This window comes from Rhamphochromis sp. 'chilingali' (genome assembly GCF_963969265.1).
Source record: "Rhamphochromis sp. 'chilingali' genome assembly, chromosome: 5".
NCBI lineage: Eukaryota > Metazoa > Chordata > Actinopteri > Cichliformes > Cichlidae > Rhamphochromis > Rhamphochromis sp. 'chilingali'.
The window spans coordinates 12,068,476-12,096,236 of record NC_137932.1 but is presented as its reverse complement, the minus strand read 5'-3'; the positions used below and the strand labels follow the sequence as shown (position 1 = coordinate 12,096,236).

The following is a 27,761-nucleotide window of genomic DNA, read 5'->3' as shown; positions in this document are numbered from 1 at the left end:
ACCTCTGAGGAATATTTCCAGTAATTTGTTAAATCTGTGCCACAAAGAATTAAGGCGGTTCTGAAGGCAAACGGGTTCCAACCCAGTACTAGCAAAGCATATACCTAACAAAGTGTTTGGTGAGTGTATATTTATGTTTGCTCATGCATATTTTTCATGGTTCCTACCTCATCGGTATACTCTCGGGGAAGCGGTGCACCTGCAGATACCTAAAACCGTACAAACAGACCAACAAATTAGACACTTCAGCATCACAGGTTTTGTCCATATGGGAGATAAACAAGAAATCAACCCTTCTAATTCTTAATATTTTCACTAGCAAGTCTATAAACACAGTTATTAATTTGGAAGATTAATTTCAGCAAACAGGATGAAGACTAATGAATACCAAGAAACTGAGATAACCCTATGAGATAGTCAGCTCATTAAATTCAATTGAGTTACAGCTCAGCACAGGATCGCAGTGCCTTTCATGACCATTAAGAGCATTTTACTATTGGAGTTTGTCAATCACAAGCTGCGCTAGATTTTCAGAGACATTTAAGTGAGTGGTTCTTTAATTCATCCACACCAGAGAAGAATTTATGGCTAGGCTATACTGTGTTATTACAACAGCGCTGTGTTGACCTACATTTGGGCCGCCGCCGTGCATCTTTAGCGCTCGAACGGTTGCGACCAGCACCACCACACTGGGCCTCAAACCTGAGGCTCGACATTTGATGTTGAAGAATTTCTCCATCCCAATGTCAGCTCCGAAACCTGCCTCGGTCACTGTGAGGAAACAGGCACAAAACGCATAAACATGTCTACCAGTGAATTATTGAATTACATATTAAAATTTATGGTCAGCAAATAAAGAATGTGAGCAGACTGCGATTCAGCCGTGTTAGAAGCTGGAGCAGCGGCGCTGGACACAGGCATTAAAGTATCATCTTGCTTGAAATAACTCATCTTCCACCTTCAAGGTTTGACCCAATTTGACCTCACAGCACCACATGTGAGCTCGATTACACGCCTGGAAGAGACATGGGAACGGTTTCTGAACAGTAGTACTGAGTAATGGGTACATTGTAGGGGCTCTGAAAAAGACAGAGGGCCTCTGATACAGACAGCTCTACGCACAGGCCTCTTGAACAGGCTCCAAACAAAGCAAATACCCCACCTGAAATGGCAGCCTTTGTCAAGATAAGGTTTCCTGCTACATGCTGGCTAGTTTTACACATTTTACAGTAAAACTAAAGTTTATTTCCCATCAAAAGTGTTTAGGCAGGTTTTAATCACCTTGGGCTGTTTGTTTAGTCTGCTCAGATGCCATTATTCTTCCCTTTCGGTACTTGAAAGGGAAGAATTCACTGCATGCTTCCAAGTCTGTTTCCTTGTGATCTCTGAAGCTTTTGGTTTGTGCTAAAGATGGGTCATGATGAATCATCACAGTTTGCAGGATAGACCGCACAATGCGCTGAAAGTCGACTACATTATTACTGCAAATATTTTAGCTTTTATTCAAGAGGACAGTGCAGAGTGTGTGCAAGAAGAAAGGGAGAAAGTGAGGGAGGAATGACATGCAAGAGATGATTTAGAGTGGCCTTCAGTCACCAGGCTCGACCAGGTGAGCTATAGTGGCATTGCCCCAACACTTTTACTGGTACTAGTAAAGACTAACGGCTTTGCTGTTTGGTTAAATGCTTTGCCTTTGTTCCAACACATATTTTACGAGAAATCTTCCAGTAAAACATTTAATCTAAATCTAAAATCCAAACAGAATAAATGCACCATAACGTGCATGGAGTCCAGTTTGTAGTTTAACGCTTCACGAACTCTTTGTGACCACGAGAAGAGAGATTAAGCCTTCAAATGCAGCATGATTTTCTGTCAGTCAAATTAATAACGTTTGTTTTGAATGTCTCCCACGGGTCCCGATAATATAGAGGACTTTGTCAATGTGACATAATGTTAACAAGTTGTGGTCCATTAGTAGCAGCTGGCCCTCGCAATATTAGTGTAAAATGTTTTTTTTTTTTTAAAGGAACCAGTCTAAACCAGCTGATCTCAGAAAACATTTATCAAAGTAGTGATAATTTAAGTATTATTAAAGGATAAAAAAAAAACATGTCAGTGATTAAAGCAAGGAAAAACTCTAATTAAGCCCAAAAGTAAATTTTTACAAATTTAAGACTGATGAAAATCACAAAACACAGAAAACTCAGTCAGAAAACCCCCACAGAATTTAGCTGAAATACAATCTTTAAATGGTACTGGAATCTACAAGGAGTACTGTCCCATGACAACCAAATATTACTAAGGAACAAAGACCAAGGCGCAGATTTGTTTTAACAGCCAAGGGTAATTATCCATATTACAGTTTTGTTATTCTAATAAAAAACAACTAACTTTTGTAATTGCCGAACCAACTGGGTGGGCAGGTCAGGACATTATTGACTAAAAACAATCACAGGGTTTAAGAGCCAAAAAAGGGATTGTTGTGAGAGAAAAGGTCACCAGATGACCAAATATAGGGCAAATTGCTCACTATGGGTATTCACGAAAAATAACATTAACAGGAGGAGTTTGCTGTTATTTTCCCATTTTTGGGGAGTTTTTTTGGAGTTAACATTTTTTTAAATTTTTTTAAATTTTTTTTAAAGAACCAATACACAACCCATAAACTTAATCATCTACAGACCCCGCTTCCCCTCTTGCTCAAACTGACCCATCCTGGATAACCTCTTTCTTCCAGTGGTGTAACATCTGTGCTCGTCAACTGCTAACCTTATTGACAGCTAATTTGATTAAAACGATTTAAAAAAAAAAAACCCAAATGGGACTCAGATGGGAAAAACAAATAACATGTTTGTGTCATTCTGATCAGTTTTACGTCTCATACAAGTTTTTGTGCGTAGGACCCTGTGCGCAGACTTGAGCTCCACAGAGACGGGCTTTGACCAGTTCCACTTCTGAACGTAGACAGTAATGACGAAGACATGGGTTTACAAATTGAAAAGGGAACGAGGGGAGGGGGGCTTGGATCTATTTCCACTTGGAGGGAAGCGTCACTGCAAATCAAATCTGAGCGGTCTCCTTCATTCTAAGATAAATCATTCCCATCCTGATGAGAGCTGTCTCCGCCAAGAGGAGTCACTGAAGTGAAGTGAATCATAAGCTATGACCTTCAACGCCTCTTTCCATCGCCGTTATTAAAAAACTAAATGATGGAATAACTTTTGGAAGATTTGAACTTTTGGAAGGCTTTTATAATTACATAAAAAAATAAATCAGGCTTTTGTACATTCTACTTTTATTACATGTAATGTCTAATATGTCAAGTCGTTTTCTTGGTTCAACTTTGAAGACTTAAAGTTTATGACAGCAAAATAATGAATCCTCACTAAATTTTATGAGCTAAACTGTGTTTAATCCAAAAAGAAATTTGCTGAAAACATTTATTGACATGCCTTTGGAAACACGAGAGTACTTTAGCTTGGCAGTACTTGTGTCTGACATTTGATGAAATAATAATAATAATAATAATGGATTGGATTTATATAGCGCTTTTCAAGGCACCCAAAGCGCTTTACAATGCCACTATTCATTCACTCTCACATTCATACACTGGTGGAGGCAAGCTACGGTTGTAGCCACAGCTGCCCTGGGGCAGACTGAAAGAAGCGAGGCTGCCATATCGCGCCATCGGCCCCTCTGGCCAACACCAGTAGGCAAGTAGGGTAAAGTGTCTTGCCCAAGGACACAACGACCAGGACAGAGAGCCCAGGGATCGAACCGGCGACCTTCCGGTTACAGATGCGATTCCCAACCCCCTGAGCCACGGTCAATCTCTCTGAGGCTTTAGAGAAAAAACAAGTGTTTGCGAGAAGAAACGCATCACTCTGCTTTGTTTGTCTTCGTTTAATGCTAGTCACGGTGTGATTTATTTCACGAGACGCAAGCGTAAATTTACTTCAAGGAGGGAAGGCGAGAGGAGGAGAGAAAGAAGATGGAAATACGTGAGAAATGAAATTAAATCAGAAAGTTGAGAAAGTCTTTTGGAGAGCAGAAGAACTAAGTCTAACAGGACTTAGTTTCTTGGAATACCAACAACAACATTTAGCAGAAACTGTGACTTGGGGGGCCTTGGCTGCATCGCCTGCATCTTGAAAAGTCTATCTGCTCAAAGAGGAAAAAAAATAAAGCCTGCGGGAGGACTGCAAAAATGTAACTCGGCTTTCTTTTGGCCAAATAGCGCTCAGTGCAATGTTTCTCATTAGCACCACACTAGAGCTTTGGCTCTGAATACAAAAACAGCTTGCCAACAAAAATCTGATTCTTAGGTACAGTATTTGTGGATTTCCAGAAACTTTATGACAAAAAGCGAGCACAAGAGTACTCACACGACACAACGCAGCATATTGAGAGGTGAAAGAAAGAAAACAGAAAAGACAGTTTCCCCTCGATGGCATTGCATCAAGCGGGAAAGTGAACCCGGAGGATGTCCTAAGGAAACACTGGCAAGCTTCCTGTTCTGCATGACAACCCTGAACTGCCCAGAGACCGAGAGGGAAGGAAGAGGTCGATGATGTTGTGAGCAGAGTCAGAGAGAAGGAGAGAGAGAAAGATCGGGATGGTGGAACTAGATGTCAAAGCATTGGTATCAGCACAGCTGCCAATAAAAACACAAACAAGGCAGAGCAGGCTGCACGACCATCTATGTGCTGTTAGTTTTCCACAATAAGAGACTTAAAAGTAAAAAGTACTACTACTTTAATCAAATGTCAGAACACATGCCTGTCATTATTTGCCTTAAGGCTCTTTAATTTAACTTCTTTAATTTTTGTGTAATGAACAAACAAACTGAGAAAAGCTAAATCAGCTAATCCTATAACATTTCTAACTAAATGTTCAAGCAATCATAAAAAAATGTGATTTATCTCTCATCCATCTGCATTTGCTCAAAAGGTGGTGTACACCCTGGACTATTGGCCAGTGGTCTATTTGCTGGGTGACAACCATTCATACTCACATTACCTCCTAGAGCAGCGGTCCCCAACCCCCGGGCCACGGACTGGTTGCGAGAGTTGAGGCTCAGGTGTGAAATTTATGCTTTTCAGGGTTTTTAAAATCGGTTTTTATCGTTAACTCTGTTTGCCTGGGCCTTTTCCCGTGTGTTACGAATAAATCTTCCTTTTTTTGGTACTGGTTTTATTTTGTTGTATTTTTCCGCAACACCTTAAACGCCGGTCCGTGAAAATATTGTCGGAGATAAACCAGCATACATAAACCAAAAGGTTCGGGACCGCTGTCCTAGAGCCAATTTAGAATCAAATTCTATAATGTAACCGAGTTTTCTTTTAAATTGAATTCACATAATTGTTCAAACATAATTTTCAAGCAACTGTTTGTCTATGTAGGTGATAAAAAAAAAACTCCAACATGACTGCAAAACTTTTTTTTCACGTTTTCTAATGTGATCTTTTAAACCTTATAATAAATAAGTGTCGCGGGGTTATCTGCGTTCAGGACTCCAGACGGTTAATGGTACAAGAGACGCACACATCTGTCATGTGGAATTCATCTCCCGACAGCCGCCCCTCCCCGCAAAAGCAGCATTTCTTCATGTTAAGTCCAGATTCCAGAGTGACTTGAAAAACACCACAATAATATTAAGAATGATGAAAAAGGGGGTTTAAAGTGAGCATTAGTGCCGGACCCCCCCGGAGTTCACAAAGAGTTTATGGCACAACAACAACTTTCACTCACCAAAGAGGGTCCCAGCAATTAACGAAACTTGGGCGTGTTTACTGTACATGAGTGCCAGACGTAGTTTCTTCACTCTAATTGTCCTTTAAAAAAACTTTAGCCTAATTTTTTGCAGTTTTGGTCATTAGTCATAATAGCAATAATAGTAATAATAATTTTTCAGAGCCTAAATATTTAACAGGCTCCTGCAAACATTTCAAAATATGTGTACTGTCTATCTCTCTTGTTAAACCATTACTGTAACACAAATACTAACAAGTAGTTGGCTCCTCTATTTCTGACAAAACTCTTTTATACAAGGCAATGTGATTTCCTACAAGGGTAGGGAATTCTACCTTTAATACAGTGAGTGTATATTGCTTTTACACACCTTAGTCTGCATTTACAGCATCAGGATGATGTGCGGTGACACAATGAAGGAAAACTTCATGTGTTGGCTCGCAGATGTCTTTTTTTCAATAGGTTTGGAGTTTCAAGGTGAAAAAGAATAAGACATCAGGATGATGCCAAATCCTATATTCCTTCTGTTTTCATCTTTGACCTACCATACCGTGTTATTTAAACAATTTTCTGAGAAATATGGAATTATCAACATCATCACAGTTTTACCACCTATCTGATCATCTGAAAACGGGTTTACTCTCCTGCTGGGCTTCACTGCACAAGATTGCACAAAGAAATGACTTGCTGTACCACATTACATCTGTAAAAATGTTCTTGTTTTTTCAGTGTTCCTGTTTGTTTGTAGATGGGACGAACAAGAGGAGGGCACACGCGTCCCAGCTGCCAGGTGGGGGGTTCCCGGCATACCTGAGAGTCAGGTAGCGAATATGCGGAAAGGGAAGGGAGACAGGGAACAAGACATACAGATGGTAACTAAGTGAGATGGAGAGAGGTGGAGGCTTAAAACAAATACAAGTCTCCCTGCTTTTATGCTCAGTGTTGTGAAATCCAGCTCTCTGCCCTCACATTTGTCCGACTCACAGATGATAGCTTGGACAAACGCTGGTTTTGCCCAAGCAGTCAACCTTTTTTTTTCCTTTTATACCTGTTATAGCTTTGATGGCTAAAGTATCTGTCGCCTAAACGTGAACGTACGCCTTAAGGAGATCTGCGTGTACGCCAAATGCACCTGGCAAAAACCACAGACACACACATGCATTCCAGACATATTCCTGCAGCCAAAGTAAATGAAGACAGAGCAGCGGGACAGATAGGCCGATAAAAATGGAAATGCTGCAGTGTGCTTTGACGTTGAAGGGATTAGTGTGGTTTACTCTAAAGCATTCCAAGGGCTCTTAAGATTATCAACTTGCTTCCTTCCTCTGCGCTGATATTTTTTCTTTCGACTAGCTTCTTAGAAAGTTATGGAGGAACAGCACCAGAGCAGAATGCTAGTCCACCAGAGGCAGGCAGAACAGATCCAGAACCAGGCTGATAATGAGTTCATGCTAAAGCCTTCAGCGGCAGGGGATCACGCTGAAGTTCATGGCTGGAATAAATTATAAGTTATAAATTTGTTTGTTCTACTAACGAAGCTTAAGCCTTCAGTTCAAACACATCTGGGACTCCTAGATCCGACAGCTGAGATCTTCTTGTCTGTCATCCCCACAAAGGTTTTGTGGTTGTGTGTGTGTGTGTGTGTGTGTGTGTGTGTGTGTGTGTGTGTGTGTGTGTGTGTGATCTGTATGCATGGGCCGCATGCTCTTACCCACAAAGCCGTCCTGTCCGACCAACTTCAAAGCCAGCTTGTCTGCCAGCACCGAGGAGTTGCCATGGGCGATGTTGGCGAAGGGCCCAGCGTGGACAAACACCGGCGTACCCTACAACAATTAAGAGGGGTGCACAAACATATGGGAGGAGTTGAGAAAACTTTGCAACCCATGGCAACCAAGTTTAAATACTAACTAACCACTTCTTTCATAGAAAATTCAACATCTTTTAACCCCGGCTGCCAGGATAAATGATGACATGCTGATGCGGGGTTTGTCTAAACAGTGGGCAGAAGTTAAGAGGCCCTTCACTGGCTTGCCAGCCTGAATATGAGCCAGGCTTGTGTTGCCTGTTGATTTGGACTGCTTTGGAAAGGCTAGAAACACACCCACACGAACTAAAGGAGCACTTCAAGGCCTCAAATCTGGCAGTGCAGCTGTGCAAAGTTCACATTCGCAGCGATTAGCCCTACAAAGACACAAAGGAAACACTGAGTCAGTAAGAAATACAACAAAAATCACTCTTTTCTGTTGCTCTATGAAGTCACCCTGCACAGGTTTGCTATAGGTAAGATTGGCTGATGTCATTTAAATACCTAAGATTCCGATGATCAATTCATCTTTAAGGAGATGGCATATTCCACTGTTCGGATGCATCCTTGACTTGAATACCTGGTCTACAAGAGGGACTGTGCCCTACTGGACCAGAAACCGATGGCTCTCAAAAGGTTTCTGCCTGGCTGTGTCTGAACCAAGTTAACAAGCTGCATCTAGAGTTGGACAACCATGATTCAGCTCTCCACCACCACAGAGTAAATGCTACACCATAAGACCCCAACGACCAAAACCATAAGCAGATGTGCTCGATTTGCACTGTTTTTATTTTATTTTTTTACAAACAAAAATGATTTTCCACAGTAGCATTCAATCAGAAGTGGCCTGAATGTGAGTATTTTGTGCTGTTGCACATTTTTCACATTTGCAGATTAAAAAAATATGTATTTTGTTGTTTGATATACTTTCCTTTGATAGGAAGTAGCACTGGCATGCTACTAGAAATAAACTCTATCCAATGCCCTGGATAGTTTTTGTTATTAAGCTAATTATAATTTGGGCCTTTATTTGATTTTTTCAACTGTATTATCTACTGTACTTGAATTACATGACATTTCATACTTTTACCATTGAGTGACATCTCAACCATTTGGTAGAGATCAATATTTTAAAAACTCCAGGGTCTATTGAAAAAAAAAAAGTATTGATTGTGGTGATTACTCACCCAAGTCAATAAGAAAAGCAAACAAATTTTTTCTTGGCGTGGACCTCAAAGAGTTAACACTGACACATATTCTACTAGGTGTAACTGAATATCATTGGCTTTTTTTTTTTAAGTGTAAAGAATTGTTACTGTCATGTTTCCACTATTTTTCAACATTTCTTGGACTAAATCACTTATTAAATAAAGTAAAGGAATAACTAATGACTTTTTATTTTGCTGCCTCCCAGTTAAAGTTACTTCAAATGCACAGACGCACAGCTGGTGTACTTTACAAGTAGCAGATGTATCCTCTCAGAATAATTCAGATCCGTTTTGTGGAGTGCAGCCTGCTTGCAAGAAAGGCATGAAAGACTACGGCTGCCAAGGAAAGGCCCACTCATCGAGATCAAAATCCTTCTGCCGCACTCTAGACAGGCTCTTAAAAAAAGGTCATTACTTAGAAAGAAAACTAGGGAAGGCAGCTGACCCATTGTTACACTGAATATGAATTCCTTAAGAGAGAGGAAAAGGGAAGGATGGGAAGGCCTAGTCTGATTTTCAAGGCTTTTGTTTGCATACCTCTCCCTCACCCAGCATAAACAGCCTCCCCTCAGAGGAGTAAATCATTTCTTTAACAAGGTCACGAGCGAAGCTGCCACTAGCAGCATTTACTGAATGAAAGAAAAAAGAAAAAAAAAGTGTATGCATAGTTAAGAATGAAAAGTAAGGGGGAAGAAGACAAAACGCAGACCGTGAGATGAAGAGAAATTGCAATTTAGTACCATTACCTAGCCAAAAACATCACATCCATTTCTGTGTTTTAGTGGAAGGACATGGACGTCAAACATTACACGGATTTCCATCTGTGTTTGCAAACTTTGAGGTTTAACTTGACCCAGTGCAAAATTTTCACTCTTTCCACATCTGTCCAGGAGGAAACAACAATGGAATGAAAGTGGAAATCAATGAAAATCCATTGTGTCACCTTTCCATCTGTTGAACGCAAGGATTAGGAACATTCGGAAAGAGAGACGAATAAAAACAGGAAACCGGAGATCATGTTAATATTTCCGGGTATCGCGCATCACTTGGCCAATTTTATATGTCAACTGCAGAGCAGGGCTAAAGTGACAAAGTATCCAAAATGTATTCTGACACAGCACAACGACTCAAACTGCTCCGCATTTCCACACAACCCTTGCCCTCTATACTATAGTCTACTTCCTCTCCCCCAGGAAAGATGCATTCTGTGAACCTCCACGTAGACAGGATGTTTGGAAAACTCACACAACAACTGAAGTCTGCTTAACAGACACGTACACAGGGAGAAAAAACTATCCCCTTTCTTCTTGTGATCCAAATTGTGTCCCATCTAAAAACGACACAGAAATGCAAGCTCAGCGCCAGCGTTCGTATGCCAGCTCTATTGTCAGGAGTGCATCTGCATTCACAGCCGTGACGAGCCAAAAGGGCACAAAGGGCAAAGGCGGTCAAGCTCGGCGGAAAATTCTCATGGAGCTCTGAGGCCCGCTTGGTCCCGATACCAGTTCCCTGACCAGAATCGCAGGAAACCCACACAGGAAACAGTTTCACACAACAGGACCGCAACGCTTCCTCCCAAAAACAAAAAGTAACCAAATCTCTGCTTCGTACAACACAACCCTCACCGCACCCTTGAAAACACAGAATCCGGGACAGTCGATGTTTATTTTCTCCACCCAGCAGCCATATAATCAAGCTTTCTGCTCAAAAACCAACAAGGAACAAACAAACGAGAAACAGCCATCACGTCAAAACGAGAAACAAAAAGTCGCTATCACAAGCATGACTGCTAACATTGTGTTCACTGCAAACTTTAATTACTTAAACCAAATGGGCAGAAAAGTACCCTCAGCTTGTGTGGTAAATCTTTGGCCTTTAACTCAGTGTTTTAAGTCTGTGCACAAGAAAACTGAATCAAGTGTGATCAAAAAGTCAAAAGCAATCATCCCATTATTTTAAAACAAACAAACAAACAAAAAAAAACGATATCCAATCAAACACCTTAAAAAAAATCAAAAGGTGCTCAAAATAGCATCTGACCAGAACGTTTTGATCGCACCTCTTACATTCGGGAATGTGAACATTAAAGATGACACATTCTACTGTGATGCTATAACACAACACCTTTATAGAACAAGCCTAATGAATATGTTTGTCCAAACGTTGGTGAGAACTTATTAAAAATGCATAAAAGCCAATGTTCCACTTGTATACAATCCTGTTTAACAAACATATATTAGGATTGGGTTTAATGGAAGCCTGTCCAGCAGAGAGTCTCTCTGTGCATTCCCTCAACACCACCCATTTGCAGCAGATGGGTGCCCATTCCTGAGCCTGGTTTTGCCTGGGGATTCTTCCTGGTAAAAGGGAGTTTTTCCCTTCCCACTGTCACCAAGTGCTTGCTCATAGGAAAAAAAGAGAAATATATATAAATAATAATAATATCAAAAACAGGAGAACACTAGAGATAATCATCAGTGTTTACTGGATTAAAAAAAAAAAAAAGCAGAGACATTAAAGTTTTACTCTTTTATTCTCTGTGATGTCATCATCCAAAACTGAATCCTTGCTTTGGACTTTAATCACAACTTCTAAAAATGCACAAATAAACTTGGGAAAACCAAAAATATGCATCCTTCATGTTGGGTGTATTCAATTTTAAAAGTGCCCCAGCTTCCCATAGAGTTTGACTAATCATGTTGGCTGCAAGGACAAGATTTGGGCGTAGTGTCACAAATATGTTGGTGCGTATGTGCTTTCTGTCCACATGGAAGAAATATCCTTGTGGTATCACATGTCTAATTCTTCTTAAGGTAAAATCTCAAACGCCTAATAAAAGCCAGATGTTGTGAGAAGCAGAGTTTTGTTATCATCATCACAACCAAATTAAAGTGTTTCCCTAGCACAGCTGCATGAAACTGGATCAGGCGGATCCCCTGGCCGAGAGCTTCACCTGTCCACCGAGCTAAACTGCCATTAAGATAAAGAGCCCTGGGAGGAAAAAAGCCAATCCATCATCCTTTCTTTAAGGATCTCAGCGGAACGCTTTCTCCGGCAGCAGCGGAGCAAACCCATTTATTCCATAAGATATTCATCAGAAGCTGCTCAGCTGAGCGGGATAACGACTATTTAAGAGGGGCTGTGCACAGGTCTCACCTCAAGGGTCTGCATCAGCGTGGGCTTGATAGCATCTTTCATTAACACCGCCAGAGCCCCACTCACACCCTGACGGAGAGGAAGAGAGAAAAATAAGGGTGCTGGCTGGAAAACAGAGCAGGTTATCAAGATTCAGACAAAACTTTGAGCTCGTTAATACAAACAACTGATAATGTAAAGTATAGTCAAACAGCTGTCCACTTTGGATGATAAATGTTTTTACAGTCCATTTGCAAGTTTCCGTCCTGCATGCAAGTAAATCTTGCTTTGCACAAAATGCTCTGTCAGCAACGTGGACACACACACACACACACACACACACACACACACACACACACACACACACACACACACACACACACACACACACACACACACACACACACACACACACACACACACAGAGCATATTTCCACTGGGCAGGCATTGATGTGTGGTTGTGTTTTCACATCCTGGCATATCAGAAATGCTAATGCAACTTTATGGAGGTTCCTCCTCTACAGCTCTGAAACATCACAGTCATGTGTGGGAAACCAGAGCCTGAAGAATCTAATATGGGTCGCTAAAACTTAAAGTTTTCCTGTGCTTGGGATCATTGACATGTCGCATGACCCAGCTTTGACCAAGCTTTAACTGTTGGATAAATGGCCTCACATTTGACTCTAGAATACTTTGGTATACAGAAGAGTTCACGGTTGCCCAAATCCTCCCTCTATTACCGTGCTTGCCACTTGGTATGATGTTTTTGTGCTGATATGCTGTGTTGGTTTGGTTGGTTGATGCAAGCTCAATCATCCAAGTAAGGAAATCTCAGAAAGTTGATTCTGAGAATACAGGCTTTCTCTTGGCAACAATTCCAAAAGAGCCACACCTGTTCAGTCCTTTTTTGTAACTAATTTCACGACCTTTAACATTTAACATGTTAACCGAGGCCTGTGAAGTCTGAGATTAACACTCGGGTTTTCTGCTTGTGTTCTCTGACCATTACACGGTCGGACTTCATGGTGAATTAGCTGGGACATTCACTCCTGGGAAGATTGGAGCATTGTACTAACTCACAGCTGAATGCTCCAGAGTGAAAAAAAACTTCCACTTTCTACACTACAAGTGTTTTTCTTCCACTATATACAGTTAATTTCTCAAATTAAGATTTGAAGATGTTTCGTATCACTTAAATAAATCAAAGATAGCTTGATAAGGACTAAAACCATTATCTTTCTATAACTCTTCTTTACAGTCTTAAGCACAAAAACAACTTTTTTCAGAACAAATTTTTAAAAAAATCCATATTTTTGGTCTAAAATTCTCTGAGTTAGACAGCAATAATACTTCCACACTTACAAATGAGATTACAACACTAAATACATACGAGGTCCTCTGCTGTGATAGGCTGTCCAGAGCGGCTGGTCCCCACCACCATGCGTGCCAGCCTGTTCTTCATGTCCCCGAGGCTGTCAGCCAAGGCCAGGATGGCCATGATCTCACTGGCCACTGCAATGTCAAACCCAGTCTGGGGTGTGAGAAAAGAAAAATCACTTGCGACATAAACCAGGACTGTAGTTTCAGCAGTTCTTTTATACACTTGCTAGCAGAGAGCTGAAAACAAATGTTTTACCTGCAGTAAAGTTTAATGGATGAGTTTGTTTGGAGCTAGAATGCAAAATAGTAAGCTTAAGCCTTTACAATCTAATTTATCTTTCTCAGACTCAAGAATAAAAGCTTTAAGTGAATAAAATGTTTTGCACAGCGTGGGAAGAAAACTGGCAACTTTCTTCAAAACGGCAGTCACCAGGCTTATCACATGAGAAAGAGAATAAAGTCCTATGAACATGGCCTAGTTTCGGATCAGCTAATTTGATGAAGAAAACTTAAAAAAAACCTATAAACATGTTTAACTTGTTTTGATAAGAGTTTCTGTCATGATTTATGTTTAACAAAAAAAGGATGGAGAGAACAAGAAAACATGAGTAAGTAAGGTTAGGAAAAAAAAAAGCATAAAACCCACAATAATCCCTCAAGGAATATAAGAATTCTATTCCTACTCCCACTGATAATAACCCGAGGGGCTATAGTATAACCAGCACTGGAGAAAGTGCAGGGCAGTGGAAACAGAATGGATTTACCAATGATCATAAATATAACCATATGGTGAACTAGCTTAGAGACTATTCTAGGTGTGTACGTGTGTGAGTGTGGATGGATGGGTGGGTCATTTTTCTCATTCTCTAAACATTTGCTTTCACTTAGGCCTGCTAGCTTCCCACTGACGTGAAATGTTTATTTAGAGAATTTCATTTAGCTGCCATTACTACAGATGGTGGTGGAGGGGGCTGATTACATCTGGGCTGTATCATGAACAGAGGAGCATGTGCAGAGGGGAGTGTATCAGAGTGGACATGCATGAGAAAGATTTTAGTCATGGTTTTGCTATATTAAAAAGCAAAAAATAAAACAGAGATATCCGAGGCCAGGCCATGTTAATAGTAATATGACGCTCCACCAGGTCTGTGAAGGTTCTCAGTCATCCAGGTCATCGTAGTCAAAGGAGCTTGCAAAGAAAAGCGTCTGGACTTCTTTAAGTTACTTGAAGACGTTTCACCTCTCATCCGAGAAGCTTCTTCAGTTCTAAGGTCAAATGGTGGGGAGTCCCAGATATAAACCTAGTGGGAGTAACCCCCCACAGAGGGACAAAAGGACCCCCTGATGATCCTCTAATCGCCTGAGCCAAGGTGTGAAACTGGGTGTGGGTCCCAATCAGCCAGAGTTTCGGGTGAGTTCATTGTGAAACCTGGCCCCACCTTATCATGCGAATTCCTGAGATCAGATGGCCCAGGATGTGAGTGGGCGTTAAGGCGTCTGGGAAGGGATCTCAAAAAAAAAGGACACTCTTTCGAGGATGCCAATGTTCACATTTTGGACAGAGAGGACAGATGGTTTGAAAGAGGAGTGAAAGAAGCCATCTATGTCCACTGTGAGCGACCATCTTTGAACAGAGGCGGGGGTTTACGACACCAACTCTCTGCCATCTATAATCCAGTTTTGAGTTCCCTTCCCAGACGCCTTAACGCCCACTCACATCCTGGGCCATCTGATCTCAGGAATTCGCATGATAAGGTGGGGCCAGGTTTCACAATGAACTCACCCAAAACTCTGGCTGATTGGGACCCACACCCAGTTTCACACCTTGGCTCAGGCGATTAGAGGATCATCAGGGGGTCCTTTTGTCCCTCTGTGGGGGGTTACTCCCACTAGGTTTAAATCTGGGACTCTCCACCATTTGACCTTAGAACTGAAGAAGCTTCTCGGATGAGAGGTGAAACGTCTTCAAGTAACTTAAAGAAATCCAGACGCTTTTCTTTGCAAGCTCCTTTGACGACGCCCCACCAGCTACATCTTTACAATGTAAATAAACTGCTGCACCATTGTTCTTCATTATAAAGTAAGTTCATGTGAAGTTTTCTGTTTAAATGAACAAATTACACAAATCCAGGGTGAAAAGTATGCAACATGGTTTGTTTGTTATTTTAAAGAATCATAATTTTCACAGCCTGAGTGATTCATACCACAGTTATTATACTTTAGTATATTCAACATATTTTACATTGTTACTCTTGTTTTAATTTGGTCTCATTTTGTTTTGAGAGTGGATTTGCTCAGCTCAGTTTAATTTTAGTAGAGCTTTTATTTGTTAGTCTATTTTAGTATTGTTGTATGGAGGGAATAAGCTGGAGGTAAGGAAAACAGTATAGGCATTACAATAAAAACCCTTGAAAAAAGTTGGCTCACATTCTTGTAGACGTCAAAAGTCTTAATAAACTCGTCCATTACAGCCTCGTCAGGCAGGTTGTGATAACACACTGTACCAATTTAACAAAGACTAAAGCTAAATCACTTTAATTTTCCAACTTCCCAAAATTGTTTGTTAGGTAAATGGAATGCTTTTCCACTTTTATTCCACTATAATGCCATACCTCTCTGATCTGTCCTTTCTCAGAGCTTGCCTGTCCGACGGTGATCTTCCTCAAAAAACGGTCATTTGTATCAACAACTGGAAAAAAAAAGACAAAAAGAAACATTTTTTTTGGGCAAACCTTGTTATATAATCTATAACTCTGACCATGAAACATTCACCTTTTGACATGGTGCAGTTGCCTTATGTGAAACAATATGCCACAGAAAAACATTATTCACATTTCTGATTAATTTCATGTTAGATTAGATTAAAAAGCACTTTTCTTTAAAGAAAACACAAAAAAAAACCCAACAGGACTACAGTACGTGACTGTAAGAGCCCATAAACTGTGATTAATTGATCTGATACCTGAGCCACAAGGAAAATGTATGTTTTTACAGCGTTAGCCTGACACACTGTAAAAATTCATCTTTACACGTTTATAAATACTACCCCATAACGTGTGTTTATCTTAAAATGGATTAGCTAATGAAGGTTTCCTCACTCAGCACTTAAGGCTACTTTCTGATAATGCGGTTAGAAATTCACTGCGCTCAGCCAGGAAATCATTTTAGGAGACATTATTCCTGTGTTGGTTTTGTAGAATGAAAGAACATTCCCTTTCATGAAAAAAGGAAAGTGTGTCCATTAAAAAAAACAAGTTTAGGAAAAAAGTTAAGCAAGAATAAGTCCCGTGAACACATGAAACAAAGTCACACTGGGTGCTGAACCTGTTTTTAATCTCCAGAGTTTGTTTATGATGAGTGACCCCGAAGCCGACAGAGTAAAATACCACGTCGGTCAAAGCAACACCTGGCCGGCTGTCTCACAGGCAACTTTAAACGAACCCAGCTATCACTGCTGTAACTAATTCCACAGCTACCGTACCCACGTTTATAATCTTGTGACTGATGGTCTGACACTTTACATTAATTTAATATGAAGCCAGTTTTGTATTCATTATATAAGAAAGGAAATTACCTTCTATTTCAAGACTGCATGTGACATTCCTCAGGAACGGCCCAATAAGACACTTACATTGCAGAGCATGAGATGTTTGTCAGACATTTTTTATGATAATTAGATTTGTGTGATAGTCATGATATTGCTTTTTGACTGCGAGTACATCCGAGCGCAGACAATCAGACTGGTGTTCTGAAGCAGCCCCTTTGCACCAGTTTGAAATATAAGGCATCTCTGCTGCGGTGTTGTTCACATTTGGCCAGATTAAGATTGCGTGCTTTACACCGCCGCTGCTATAAAAACCACTTGACTGCATAAGCATTTGGAGATCGGTGTAGGGTTTAGTAACATGTTCCTGTAATTACGTTTTTCTCTGCAACAACACTATCGGAGATTCAGTAATCGCAATAATCAAATCAAATCAAATCAAATCAAATCAAATCAAATCAAATCACTTTTTATTGTCACATCACATGTGCAGGCACACTGGCACAGCACATGCGAGTGAAATTCTTGTGTGCGAGCCCCACAAGCAACAGAGATGTGCAAACACAACAACACAAACGAGCAAAATACAAGAATGGATGCTTACAATACAATAATGCTGCTTAGCAAAGAATTATGTTACTTATGCCATTACCTGTATTACATACACTTAGCACTTTTAATAGTAATAATAATAATAATAATAATAATAATAATAATAATAATAATAATAATAGATTGCATTTATATAGCGCTTTTCGAGACCCTCAAAGCGTTTTACAATGCCACTATTCATTCACTCTCACATTCACACACTGGTGGAGGCAGCTACAGTTGTAGCCACAGCTGCCCTGGGGCAGACTGACAGAAGCGAGGCTGCCATATCGCCCCATCGGCCCCTCTGGCCAACACCAGTAGCCGGTAGGTGAAGTGTCTTGCCCAAGGACACAACGACCAAGACAGACAGAGCAGGGGATCAAACCGGTAACCTTCCGGTTACAAGATGAGCTTCCCAACCCCCTGAACCAGTCGCCCATTTCTGTTATAAATGTAAAAATAAATAAATGAATCAATCAAATTTTCCTTTTTTCCTGCACATCAGCTATTTTCAGTTTATTAGCAGGGACAGGCCAGAAACAACTGATGCTAACATGACAACTTGTACCAAGGATCTGCACAGGCAGATTTAAGCTGAATGTATGCCAAGCCTGGACAAGAAGCCACAACCTGATGTCCAACAGGTAACAACTGCACTGATGAGCATTTGGACTTAGGACAGTAGCATCACTGTGAAGTGCCCCTCATTAGCACAGTGATATGTGGTGTGGGACCGCTTGCTGGTAATTATGCATCTTAGGCCATATTACCAATTTGTGCATAGGTAATGTAAAAAGTAGCGCAACAAATGACTTTCTCCTTGGAGCAGCCAAGTAATGTAAAGCAATACTTTTTCTGAGTGACAAACCTAATGCAGTTGTAGATAAAGCTGCAAAATTTACATGTAACAGTTGTTTTTCTACTCTTAATGAGCACTTAAAAACTATTTAAAAATACAAGCCATGCTTAACCACACATGCATGCAGCACTTTTATTTCATACACTTTAAATAGCTCACATTTATCTTTAATTCAGAGCCACCAATTGACCTAACATACATGTCTTTGTCAACATGTAAGCATCACACAGAAAAGCCCCAGCTGACCAGAAGATTTGAACCAGTGCTAACTCAGTTACCCCATTATACATTTAAGCGTAATTGCTCAGTGTTAAGATGTTTCCCATTATATGCGAGAACACAAAGATCCAGCTTAGTTAGAGAGAGACATTAAAAGTTCCATTTTAGTCTAACTGATTAAACTGTGCTCATGTGAAAAAAAAAGCTGCTGGTAATTGTCTGGTGCATACGCAGCTCTACACAGGCGGTATCTTCGCCTAAAATTCTTGCCTAAGGAGTATTTCTCCTGCTGGGTGCTGCATTTGAGTTGGACAACATCTCTGTTTGAGTCTCCCGACACAGTTAGTGTGAAAACAGCTTGAATCAGCCATGCTTGCGGTACAGTTACAACCCCCCCTTAAAAAAAAAGCACACACAGAGAATGTGTCTGTTTATAAAGATACCTCTCTGCCAGGTGATTTTTGAGGGGTCAAGATCAAGACGTACGAACGCGTTGATTTCTTCAGGTGTGAGTGATGCAGGATCTGTTTTCCTGATGCCAAGGCGCTGGAAATTGAGACAGACAACAAGATTTTGTTCCACATGTTTCTGATGTTGTTTAGATTTTATTTAACATGAAAGAAGCCTGCTATGTCCACCGTAATAGGTGGGAGGTATCATTCATGTATAGGAAACAAATCCAGACTAAATAACCAGGAAATTATTAACTCACTGTCAAGATCAGGTTTAGTTGGAGTTTTCTGCTTAAAAAAAAGCCTTTTAAAAATCTTTATCTCTCCCTTCATCAATTAAGGCTAATTTCATAGTCTTTTTCTCTAAACCTGGACTTTCCTGCAACAGGACATAAACTGTACACATGTTCAAACCTTCATCTCCTGGATCAGTAACATCTGCCATGCATATTTTATCTGTTAGGACTAAATATTAGACATTCTTCATCAGCATTACATGAAGACTGAATTACTCTTTCTTCTACAAACAAGGAGTTTTATCTGGCATAAAGAAATGTTTGGTAAAGCAGCCAATGTGAAGGGTAAGATTGAAAATTTAAGATGGATTCACAGAGGCCCCCTAGTGGACAAAAAACAACAACAACAATGACAACTTTTCATGAACACCCCAGTCACAACCCTTAGTTAGTTAGTTCACGTGTGATCATGGACATCACGTGTGATTATGGAGCTGTAGTATTTAAACTTACTTGCAGCCTGGAGATCTGGATGGGTGAGAATTTTCTGACTCCATTCACAGAAGGGACTAATCTATTGAAAAGGGCCTTGGTGGTAAAGAAAACAAGAAAAACAATACTATTATTTAAAGTACATTTAACCGGTCCTTACAGGAGGAAAGGACTTTTGTTAAGCTGGAATTTAGATAACGAGATAGCATTATGTGCATGAAAAGCAGGATTACAGAAATAAATCAAATACTTAAAAAGTTACCACAGAATAATTTACAGTCACCGACTACAATAAATCTACAGCAAATCGCAAACATGACTGAGAGCAAAAGGAATCCATACTGTCATTATATTACACACGCATTTTTTAAACTAGAGTTGCTGTATGATATCTTTTCGCACAGCCACCTTGTCTGACTGCGTCGCTTCGTGGAGCATCCTGGCATCGATGGCTGCTGCCACCAGGTTATTGGCAGCTGTGATGGCATGAATGTCACCAGTCAAATGAAGGTTGAACTGAGAAGATTTTAAAAAATAGCAGAAAAAAAAAAAAAGAACCCAGTGAGAGATGAAAGGATTACAGGCGAGACATCAACATGCTACTGCAGAAGTGTACACTCTGTAAGATTGATTGAATGGCCCCTAGGGAGAAAAAACCCGCTAACAATGGGGGTCAGTGGGCTGCACCCACAGCATTTGGTAGCAGATGATAAATGTGGGTTCAACTAAAGCAATCTTCTCATGGCTTGGATTTTGTCCCTTGAGTCTTTAAATATATTATGACACATTTTCTCACAGTTTGACACAAGCCCTTTGATCTCAAGACATACAAATATTTTTTTTTTTTAGTGCGCCTAAAAGAAGGAGGCGTAAAGAAAAAGGGTGAATTGAGAGAATGAGAAAAGTAGTTGGCCTTATTGTAGCCTACAAGGCTGGGGCTTAACCCCTCGTTCTGTGTGTCTTTATGGACTGTGCTTGTAGTCACAGCTCCGGGGTCATGAATGTATGCTTGTGTGTCTTTTTGTGCAAACTACTGTGAGTCTTTGCATGCCTCAGGTCTTTGAAGCCTGCGTTTGTCCTGCTAGGGAACACTCTGAGCCTGTCTGTGTGTCTTACCTCCTCCATAGGGATGACCTGGGCATACCCACCTCCTGCAGCTCCCCCTAGGCAAAGGAGGAGAGGAAACACTGTGAGAGGCAGGCAACAGGATGAGGACACACAAAGAAACAGTGCTGAGTGTTGGACTTTAAATGAACTGCTCCACCCGAGAACAAAATGTAGAGCTGACCTCACACTGACAAAGATAGCTAAACTTGTCCAAATGTCACTGAATGTATTCAGTAGAAATATTCCCAATTTGAAACATTAAACATTGGTTCCAATGTGAAAATACACTATTCTATCAACGTTTTCTTACAAAACAGGATTTTAGAGAAAACACTCATTGTTTTTGGAGAAAATAGTTTGGAATGACCAACAGTAAAGTAAAAAAAAAAAAGTATCCAGATGAAGGAATGCAAAGGAGCACAGAGAGATGACAGCATATCTTTCAGAGAAGATAAGCCAAGTACAGTTAGCATAAAGACCCAAGTATTCATTGCTGACCTTTAACTCCAAAAGTTGGTCCCTGGGATGGCTGACGGAGACAGGCAAAAGAGTTGAGCCTAAGATGGGCGGACAACGCCTGGACCAGACCAACAGTCACTGTGCTTTTACCTTCGCCCAGTGGGGTGGGAGTTATACTGAACAAAGAGAGAATACAGAAGATTTTCAAATATCACTTTTTCTGGTGTGCACAATATGACCCTGTACTGTGGAGTCCCTCAGGGTTCTATACTAGGACCTATGTATTTTCTTTGTAATGGTAATTTTGTACTATTCAAATAAACTTTATTATTATTATTATTATTATTATTATGATGAAGCAGGAGAAAGAATAAGAGAGGATTTGGTCAGTCACTCACCCGGCAACCAGAATATATTTGCCATTAGGCTGTGACTGGAGGCGTTCCAACACAGAGAGTCGAACCTTAGCTTTGCTCCTCCCATAGGCTTCTAGCTCTTCTGGTAGCAAACCAATCTCTTCAGCCAGCTGATCTACTGGTTTTGGTATCTGAGCTCTGGATATCTCTAAATCACTGACAGAGAAAACATATAGACTATATGGATAATGGCTCTACGCACCACATCTTATTCAAATAGCATTAAAATGAGGTATACAAGAATCCGGGTAAGATTAATGAAGTTAAATTCCAGTGTTCACCACACAGTGGTCTATACCTTGGTACAGGAGTTAAGGGCTGCAGTTTGAGGCTGCTCAGATGCCAGGGTCTGTATTCCTGACCCTTGAGCCACCGACTGCAACTCCGGACAACATTCTAATGGACAAAAAAGAAAAGAAAAGAGAAGGACAGAGAAAGCTAACGAATAAGTAAGGAAGAATATAGTAAGCCAAAGAGAGGAGTCACATGGGAATATATATACCTGTGTTCTGTAAGCTGCTGTGAGGCTTTCTAATCCAGATTTTGAAGACAATCCAAAAGCATTTTCATCTAAAACAAACGACAACAGGATTAATGAACACAATAAGTACACAAATCCATACAACAACAAAAAGCATGTGATAGTGGAAGCAAACCAGTGCATCTGAAACTGCAGTTTCACTGATTTCTATTCATTTTTAAACAATAACTTTAAAAAGTGTCTCTGCAATGGAGGGCTTTAAAATCATTTCATGTTCATTATAGCACAAGTTAATTGGAAACACAACATATAATGCAATACCTTTCTCCAGAGCTGGCTTACAGTAAATGATAGCAGCCCCTGGTCTAATCCAGGTGGGTGGAACATACATATTTCCAACATCTAGCAGGACCACAGCATCAGCCTGCATAACCTGGGAAAATGGAGAATTATTAAAGAAGAAGAAATTAAAATGATAATTAAAATAATGAAATATTAATGACCTAAAAGAACCTCTGCAGAAAAATGTCTTTCAGCATCTTCCCATTAGCAAAACTGCTCCAGTGAGCTGCTGTAAAATGAGAATACTGTCTCTGTGTGGCCAGCAACTAACACTACACAAGCCCGACATGAGATTTAAACCCATGTGTGTATACAAACTTCAAACCACAATTGTACATACTGAATGTTTAGTAAACTGAACTGGTTCTTAAATTGGACACCCTCACCCGCAGTGGGCCTTAGTCTACAACTCTTCTCTCTCAAGCTCTCCCTCTCTGTTTTGGAGAAAAATTTTTTATGCATTTTAAGGATTCATTGGAACAACTTCTGGTTAACTTCTGATTAAGGAGCTGGCACTCCTTATACATTAATTCATTACTTAGGACAGTGATTTTGACATAGGTAGCTTCTAAGGCACAATGCAGATCATCTAATGTGAGTACACCCTGTCACACCTGTGCCTGCAGGCTTTTGGAGCTCCAGTGACTCTTCAGAGTGACCATTCCACTTCGTTCAATCAGGCACTGCACAGCCAGCTGAAGGGGACCCTCTCCACCAACCAGCAACACAGTTTTTCCTTCCAAAGGAGTATCTGTAGGGATGTTTAAAATGATCATTCACGAGTGGAAATGCTCCCAGCAGCCGAGTCTGTCCATGGACTCCCTGTCAGGCTCCCCATTTAAATATATCTGAAGCCAAACTATTAAATAAAGGCAAAATATAAAAAAATAACAATCTAAAAAATCTTAAACCAGATTTTTTTTTTTTAAATGTACCTTTAGCTTATAACATTCTACACAGAAATGTTCAACGTTTTTATTAAAGAGCTTGGAAATCTTTAGTAGTTATATCAGAAGTACTGAAAATATCTAAACCCTGAAGTGTGCCTTCAACCAAAATGATCTAAGTCTGTATCTCATATGCACAGATCCCCTGTTCAGTAAATTACCAGCATTTTAAATTAAAAAGAAACATCCCAGAAATATGGTCAAATCTTACCAAATTCAATGTCTTTCCTTCACCTTTTTATAATATAGTAATTTGGACTCAAGTACATTACGTGTTCACATATTTGTTGATATTTTTCTTGCTCATGTTTTCATTGTATTTTTTTAAATAATAAATTGGAAGATATTTTCTAAAGTCACAGTTGTCTTTACAATAACCACAGCAATGGTATCTTTTCCTGTTAGGTATCAGATCTCAGTAGTTAACAGTAAAGGATACTGATGTATTTTACAGTAAATTTAAAAAAGAGAAACATCTGTCACATTTATTAGTATATCTAATTTAATTTCTAGTGTTTATATATCGTCCAGTCAGAGCACAGTGAGAATCACTTTGAGACCTCTCTGCATTATATCATACTTGTTATAAATCTCTGTCCTCATTCTCTCACCCCAACCGGTCGCAGCAGATGGCCGCTCCTCCCTGAGGCTGGTTCTACTGGAGGTTTCTTCCTGTTAAAAGCAAGTTTTTCCTTTCCACTGTCACCAAGGTGCTTGCTCATAAAGGGTCATATGATTATTAGGTTTTTCTCTGTATGTAATATTGTAGGGTCTACCTTATGATGTAAATATATGTCTGTGAAGGTTCTCAGTCTTAGTTTAGCTTCTGGAATAAGAGGTGAAACATCTTCAAGGAAACTTAAAGAAGTCCAGACACTTTTCTTACAATATAAAGCGCCTTGAGGCGACTGTTGTTGTGATTTGGCGCTGTAAAAATAAAATTCAATTGAACTGAACAGAAATGTGAAAATATTTCAAGCACACTGGCTGCATTTAATTTCTTTTTCATTCACTCTGACACTTTCGGGTCAACTGTTTATATAAACTGTAATTTTATACAGTCGATTGGTTACACACACCAATACAAATGCACTTAATCAGAACACTGACTTTCTCAAAAGTGATGATTTTTCTCACTGGCTAAAAATATGCTCCTACTCTATTTCTGGCACAAGGGGCATAAACCTGCACAATGCAGTTAAGGATGGCAGAAAGTCAGGCATATAATTGGTTTCTAAAGTATCAACTCAGTTTTAAAATTAAAATCTCACAGGAGACTTAACGTCTCACTTCTGACATGTTTCCTGTGTGCTGTGTGAACACTGTGTAAAGAGAGGAAAACCTTCAGTTTCCTTCAGCAGAAACTCACCATGGTTCTCCAGCAGATCCAAAACAGCACTAGCTAAAGGAGGTACAAAGCCTTTACTCAGATCTCCTCGTATCAGACGGCCCATATTCAAGTCTGATATGCTGCAACAAGAGAAAAACATAAAAATTTCATTTTTTTATTTAACCATCCAGTTTTACAGGCCGTAACAGACTAATAAAGTGCAATGGATAACACAATCACACATAATAAATGTTAAAGACACAGCACAGTACTAGCAAGTAACATATGAGGATATATAGTTTTCATCAGGATTAGGTTAAAAAAGTTTTCCATTAATCATCAGGAACATATATACTTTTCCTCTGGATAATCTATCCTTAACTGAACCAGATCTGATCAATTTATCGTGATTAAGAAGGGTCCCCTGCTAATTTTCTCATCACGTGTCTACACACACTGGGCACAAACGTCTTAATTGTGAGCAGTCCTTTCTGATTTGGGTCAATAGGACACGCACAGTGAGTTAATTCATTTATTTTAAATTGGAATAACAACCTTACATACATTTTTACATTTATAGAACTTATAAAATAAATGACTGAATATTTATGCCCCTGCAGGTTTTTACCCTTCGATGTCCTTCTCGGGTTTTAAGGTGTTGAGGACCCGACTGGTGATTGAAGCTGGGGGGAGGTGAAGGTAGATACCATGCACTTTGGGGTCATCATTCAACTTCAGCAATCCCTCTACAATCTACATGCATACATAAAGAGAACAAATAACAATCAGTGACACACATCTGAGAAATGTAGTGAAAAAATAGCAGACGAAACAAGTGTGAAAATATTGAAGATATACCAAATACAATCAGGTACTTTATGTGGTAGTCTACAAAAAAGTCAAGAGAGAAACAAACAGCACATGCACCTTCAAAATCTAACAAAGCAGCACTACCTAATGAGCACAGGGAAAGTGGTAGTGGAAATCCCTGAGGAGGTGAAAAACAGGAGAAAGGGGGACGAGATAATGTGTAAAAGTAGAGCAGCTGAGTTCTCCTAAGGCCAGGCATGGCACACATAGATCATCCACTGTCAGGTCAAATGTCTAAGCTATTCCCATGAATTCCTTCTGTCTACATGGTTCAAGTGGCAGGCTCCAGCTGAATGAAGAGCCAAGAAGGTTCCCCAAATCTCAGTTACATAATGCTGGAAAATATCACTAGGTAGGATAAAACCTGATGATAAACTTAGATGATAAATGAAGAATAAACTGGAAATACTGAAGACCTGAACACACAGGCACCATAATCACATGCTGCACAAACATGAGAACGGTAATCATGTAGTGACTTACTAAACTTTGAGGGGGGAGGAAGAGTTCTCTATTAAGGGGAAAATTAACTTGTGAGTCACATCGACTTACATCATCTTCACGGCACTCCTTTACCAGACAAATCTGAGTGATGTTCAAACCAATCTGCGGACGAGGAGATAGGAGATCTTTTGTAGACATTACAAAAGAACAAAATGGCCAAGCTGAAGAAGAGAAGTCAGAAAAAGGAGAAGTGGTGGCGTGGATTACCTTTACTGCCATTTTCTTATTGATCTCCAGCATGCTGTCGTCTTCACCTGCCTTTGAGATAAAATGAGCACACTGAAACAACGCACAGAACCCTGATAATATGGAAAAGCTAAGATGAAACTTCAGTAGAAACAGATACCCTCAAGGTCAGGAGAAGATTAAAGCAAATTAGGAGACTTCTAGCATCAAATGTTTAGGCTACGCTTTTTCTAAGCATTAACAACACTTACCGTAAGACTGCTTACTACAAAATAAGACGGTGTATTTGCACTCATTTTTTTGTTCTTTAACAGTATTCCCTTACAGTACCTGTAGAATGGCTAACAAGGGTTGAATTGCTGGGTTTCTTTTCTGCAGAGTCACAATTGCTTCTCTGGTGCTCTGAACCACTTTCCTACAAGAGAAGACAACCTGGTTAGAAATACCCATTAACCTATTAATGGGTACACGCAGGATAAAACACCCCCATCAGGAAAGTAGATAATACATAATTAAGTTCAAATATGTTCATTTATATAGCACCAATTCACAACAAAAACCATCTCAAGGTGCTGAATGCTGCAAGGTAAAGAAGCAGCATAACTATGGGGGGTTTATAACTACAGTGGCTTTGAGAATTCAGTGCAATGCAACAAGAAATCAGATGAAATGCGAGGAGGCGGCTCAGAAGAGAACGAACAATCGAACACATGAACACTGAGAAAGTACAGATAGTACACATACATGTGCTGAAACACTGAAAGCAGCACATGGTGTAACTAAATTTTCAAGCAATGTCTGCAGCAAACTATGGAGCTGATGAGAAGGTGGGAAGCAGTCAGGTGCTGTGTTTACTTTAATTCACAGACTAGCTTGTGAAATATGTGAGATAAGTATTGCTTAGGACCTATCAAGCCATCACTTTTTGTCTATTTGCAGGAATTTTCCTAATGAATTATGCATCAGGCTCTGTGGAGTAGAGTAGTAGTAATCCAAATATCAATAGTATCGAAACCAGAGCTTATATTGGTATTGGATCAACATTAATAAATTGTTGACCACTGCTCTCCCCTACATAAGATGCCTTTAAAAGTTAAATGTATCGGTATCAGTATTGGTATATGCAATATTGGCCCTACATTTACTTGGTATCGGATTGATACCAGAATTTGTGGTATGGAACAACCCATGGTCGTTTTCAGTGCGCATGCGGCAATATGCGGGCGGGCGGGGAAAAATGTTTACAAATACGTTAACAAATACGTTAAAAGTCCAAAACTTTAAAGTTAAACTTTAACTGAATAAATCCTTTTTGCTAATTTTCTTCACACTCAATACAAGTGTTATAGATCTGATTGCATTTAAATGTTAGCAGCAAAACTAGTTAGCATCAGTCATCCACGCCTGCGTGTTTTTACTCGGTTCCTCATGTGTCGCATGTTTA

The 27,761-nt window shown here is 39.9% G+C and overlaps 1 protein-coding gene across 1 annotated transcript in view; it reads right to left on the bottom strand.

Moving 5' to 3' along the window:
* mthfd1l (methylenetetrahydrofolate dehydrogenase (NADP+ dependent) 1 like) overlaps positions 1–27,761 on the bottom strand; it is a gene marked incomplete at its 5' end in the record, with an annotated part of 46,455 nt that overhangs the window by 18,208 nt on the left and 486 nt on the right. Inside the window, 21 exons of the mRNA XM_080883919.1 lie at positions 168–209; positions 632–771; positions 7,463–7,574; positions 11,920–11,988; positions 13,290–13,430; positions 15,892–15,968; positions 18,939–19,041; positions 19,697–19,771; positions 20,084–20,191; positions 20,792–20,838; positions 21,281–21,417; positions 21,640–21,813; positions 21,956–22,053; positions 22,160–22,227; positions 22,460–22,571; positions 23,095–23,231; positions 24,797–24,897; positions 25,386–25,510; positions 26,180–26,233; positions 26,339–26,389; positions 26,648–26,732. Coding sequence (XP_080740045.1) covers positions 168–209; positions 632–771; positions 7,463–7,574; positions 11,920–11,988; positions 13,290–13,430; positions 15,892–15,968; positions 18,939–19,041; positions 19,697–19,771; positions 20,084–20,191; positions 20,792–20,838; positions 21,281–21,417; positions 21,640–21,813; positions 21,956–22,053; positions 22,160–22,227; positions 22,460–22,571; positions 23,095–23,231; positions 24,797–24,897; positions 25,386–25,510; positions 26,180–26,233; positions 26,339–26,389; positions 26,648–26,732 — 2,056 coding nt within the window. The remainder of the gene's footprint in view (positions 1–167; positions 210–631; positions 772–7,462; positions 7,575–11,919; positions 11,989–13,289; positions 13,431–15,891; positions 15,969–18,938; positions 19,042–19,696; positions 19,772–20,083; positions 20,192–20,791; positions 20,839–21,280; positions 21,418–21,639; positions 21,814–21,955; positions 22,054–22,159; positions 22,228–22,459; positions 22,572–23,094; positions 23,232–24,796; positions 24,898–25,385; positions 25,511–26,179; positions 26,234–26,338; positions 26,390–26,647; positions 26,733–27,761) is intronic.